Source organism: Hakea prostrata, chromosome 4 (genome assembly GCF_041222555.1).
Source record: "Hakea prostrata isolate BN-2017 chromosome 4, UWA_Hpros_2, whole genome shotgun sequence".
NCBI lineage: Eukaryota > Viridiplantae > Streptophyta > Magnoliopsida > Proteales > Proteaceae > Hakea > Hakea prostrata.
In genome coordinates, this window is record NC_142603.1 from 53,986,520 (window position 1) to 53,989,963 (window position 3,444).

The 3,444-nt window shown below is 38.9% G+C and overlaps 1 protein-coding gene across 2 annotated transcripts; it reads right to left on the reverse strand.

Moving 5' to 3' along the window:
• Positions 1 to 1,876: 1,876 nt before the first annotated feature.
• LOC149019651 (dormancy-associated protein homolog 3-like) lies at positions 1,877 to 3,146 on the reverse strand. 2 transcript variants are annotated; one of them, XM_089153614.1, is made up of 3 exons: positions 2,889 to 3,146; positions 2,625 to 2,783; positions 1,877 to 2,276 (listed from the first exon to the last, which is right to left on the reverse strand). In XM_089153614.1, exons 1-3 carry the CDS (start codon positions 3,001 to 3,003, stop codon positions 2,167 to 2,169), a joined length of 384 nt encoding a protein of 127 aa, XP_089009740.1. In that variant the 5' UTR covers positions 3,004 to 3,146; the 3' UTR covers positions 1,877 to 2,166. The 2 variants fall into 2 exon arrangements, with proteins under 2 accessions (XP_089009740.1, XP_089009741.1); XM_089153615.1 differs by having other exon boundaries at positions 1,877 to 2,283.
• Between the last annotated feature and the right edge of the window lie 298 nt (positions 3,147 to 3,444).

Here is a 3,444-nt window from a genome sequence, read left to right on the forward strand (position 1 = left end):
CATTAAAAAAAAACCCACCCATTCTATAGAAATCAAGAATCTAGATATTAAATAGTAAAATGACTATTTGATCTTTGAATTCATGCTTTATTTTTTATAATTGTCTATACCAACTACCTAATGGTAATATAATGATTCAACAATTATTTAATGTAAAATTACAAAACGGGTTATAACGGGTTGCGGTTCAGTTTCGGGTTGGTGCGGGCTCCACAACCCTCAGCCCATTAAGGTTCTGTTCTGGCCAGTTCAGGCTGTTCCGGGTTGGTGCGGGCTCCACAACCCTCAGCCCATTAAGGTTCTGTTCGGGCCAGTTCAGGCTATAACGGGCCGATGCGATTCGGTTTTAATGGTTCGGGCTATAAATTGGCACCCCTAATCCAGTTACTTACTATGAAGTTGTCTTCAGTCATTTATTAGATTTATAATTAGATGCAACGAAGATATGATGTAGTTGATGAAACATGATGATGTTTGGGAAGCTTATTAAGCTGCTCAAATGCTATAAACCCATTGGTTGTGAGTAGATGTATAATACCAATAAAAATTCTTATGAAAATAAGGATTCAATCATAACTAATAAATAATTATTGAGGATGACATTTATACCCATCATCAATACCTTTAAAAAGAAATTCAATATTTGAGGAGACAAGAAAATGATATTTCACATGTAAGAAGAAGAAGAAGAAAAAAAACTAATTTTTTTAAAAAAAAATGGAAGGTGGAGGCCTTGGCCCCAATGTGGCTCTACCACTGCTTGTGCCTCTGTTGAATATTCTGACAGTTTTTATTTTGATCGGCACCTCACAACATTTGTTTACAATTTCATAAAGGTTACATAATGAAACGTGGAAGTTTCTTTATAGCATTGCAATCATGATTTAAAATATCTGATAGGATATGATATTATTTATTCATATGTATCCATCTATATTAGGTATAGATACCATGCATATCAAAATGTCTTTCTTTAACATATATTAAATTATAATAAAATATATTGACCATTAATTTGATATAATACATAATAATATAAAACATATACGAAGAACTGATAGTTAGGGAAGTGAAAGCAAGATGGTCACCTTAACAATCCGGACGTGAACTTATCAGTCTATCCTTAAGGATTTTCATTTTTCGTGTCAGTGAGCGTGTTAACTATTAAACAAATCTTCTAACTATTCCTACTGACAACCACTGAAATGAATCATAAAAGATACTAAACATGAATTCTATATTATTGGCTATCAGCAGTGGTTGTATGATGTTCATGCTATCCAGCTAGCAGCCAAATTTACAAAGACACATAATGCTTTCCCAAAAAAGAAAAACGAAAAAATCAATTGATTTTGAGCTTGAGAGATGATCAATTATGCTAGTGGGTCTCAGAGTGCAAAGTGATTGATTTTGAGCTTGACAAAATCAACTATGCTTGACAGTTTATCAATTATATGCTTGTGGATCTCAGAGTCCAAACTGATTGATTTTGGACTCAAGAGAACATCAACTATGCTTGTGGGTTTCAGAGTGCAAGGAGCTGAGGATGGATAACCAGGAGACATTAGGGAGGTTCCAAATCTTATTTTATTTTCTCTTGGAAATAGTCAGGACTTTGTCAAACTTCAATCCAGTGATGATACCTGATCCAAATGGGTATCTATGTTCCAAGCTTTAGCATCTAATCTCGACTTAATTCTGGTTTGAAGTTGTAGCTAGCATCTGAAGCATTCAATGCATAGTTATTTAACTGATCTGGGAAAAACCCAAATCCAAAAACAACATCTGAACTTCACCATGCTAGAAAGAGAGATTCTTTTAGTTTCCAAAACACTACAAAGCTCTAAACACAACTCATAAACCAGCCCTGGGTACATACTATAAACAACATCACACACACACACACAATCTGCTTCACCGATCCCTTCCCTCCCAACTCACCGAAGCTTATGCTTTACCGGAACACCTGCAACTACATCACAAGTGATCACAACACTACTCACAGACACCACATCTACTACACAGAGAAAGACTCCTTACACTACTTAGAAAATTCACATATTTATAGTAAAAGAGCAGAAGAATTTCGCATCGGCCGGCTTAAAAAAGAGCTGTAGAACGAGCCCTCGTTATCGTCATCATCGTCGTCGTCGTCGTACAGGTCTATCACTCATATTCACAAATCGTAAGGAGGAGGAGGGCTCCTGGCTCCATCATCCCTTGCCGATCTCTCGTATGCATCAGACGTTGACCTTCGCCGGAACGGATTCGATCCCCTATTTCCTGCCACCCCACCACCACCATCATTAAAAACCGATCTAACCCATAAACATTCGAGTGATGCATGATAATCTCCAAACCCATTAGAAACATAACACAGACCTACAGAATATCTGGAGAAATCCATGAATATCGGAGAAATTAGGTCACAAGGGCACATTTGTCCTTATAAGGAAAATTCAAGGCATCAACCATGTCAGTCAAGACTGATTGATTCTCCGTTGACGAGGTCACGAGAATCCCTAGATTTGAAATACCGAAACTACCCACTTCAGGTAAGGCAATGAATGATTACTCATTCAACTACTACATTATCCAGGATGAGAAATAGCAGGAGGGTTTACCGGAAAATGGAGAAACCGATGGAGTGGATCCGGCCGGCGAAATCGGCGGTGATCCATAATTTCCAGGTGGTTTCACTATCATGATCCTGCGCGTAACCCTCACGGCCTCCTCTCCACTATCATCACCATATAATCTTGTGTTCGCTCCTTCCGATACTTCTGTAAACCAAAACAAAATCAGAAAATTAGGATCAAAATACCAAAGATTTGGAAAAAGATCCATGGATCTGAGTTGTTCTGGTTAACAGAGCTCGATAAGCATACCCTTATCGGAATTAGATCGGAAACTGAAGGAGGACTCCTTACGCAGCTTGCCAAGACCTTTCTCCGGCCGAGGTCCGGCGAATGTATCGTCCCAAAGCTTGTCTAATAAACCCATGAAGAAAATTCGATTGTTTTCTTTCTACTGAGCTGAGCGAGCCAGTAGAGTGAAAGGGTTTCAGTTATTCTTCACTGATCACTACCCACCAAGAATGGAGGAATGGAGGAATGGAGGAATGGAGGAATGGCAGATTTGCAGGTCTTTTGGGTTGCAGGCGGCAGAGATGTTTTAATAGGAGACAGGGCCTTAAATGTCGAACAAATTTAAAGGGATAAGATTGTTTTGGACCGTCGATATAGATTAAAGTGGGTGAGAGGTGGGACCATTTGGATGTGGACGTAAATGTTGTGGGGATGGGGATAAGCATGATTTGACAGGGTATCCCACAATTTCTTTTGAGTAAAGCACGCAACGAGCCGCTACGTGGCAGCTTTGTCCAGTAGCGAACAGTATGGTGGTCACGTGATGAGACGTATTTTCTCGAAATGAGGGCATTAA

What these genes read in the sequence shown, in the direction of transcription:
- LOC149019651 (XM_089153614.1), bottom strand. Translation starts at nt 3,003, where the DNA reads ATGGGTTTATTAGACAAGCTTTGGGACGATACATTCGCCGGACCTCGG. An exon ending in CCGATCTAATTCCGATAAGG is followed by an intron (nt 2,784 to 2,888) that starts GTATGCTTATCG and finishes TTTGGTTTACAG; the next exon opens with AAGTATCGGAAGGAGCGAAC. An exon ending in ATCGGTTTCTCCATTTTCCG is followed by an intron (nt 2,277 to 2,624) that starts GTAAACCCTCCT and finishes GGCAGGAAATAG; the next exon opens with GGGATCGAATCCGTTCCGGC.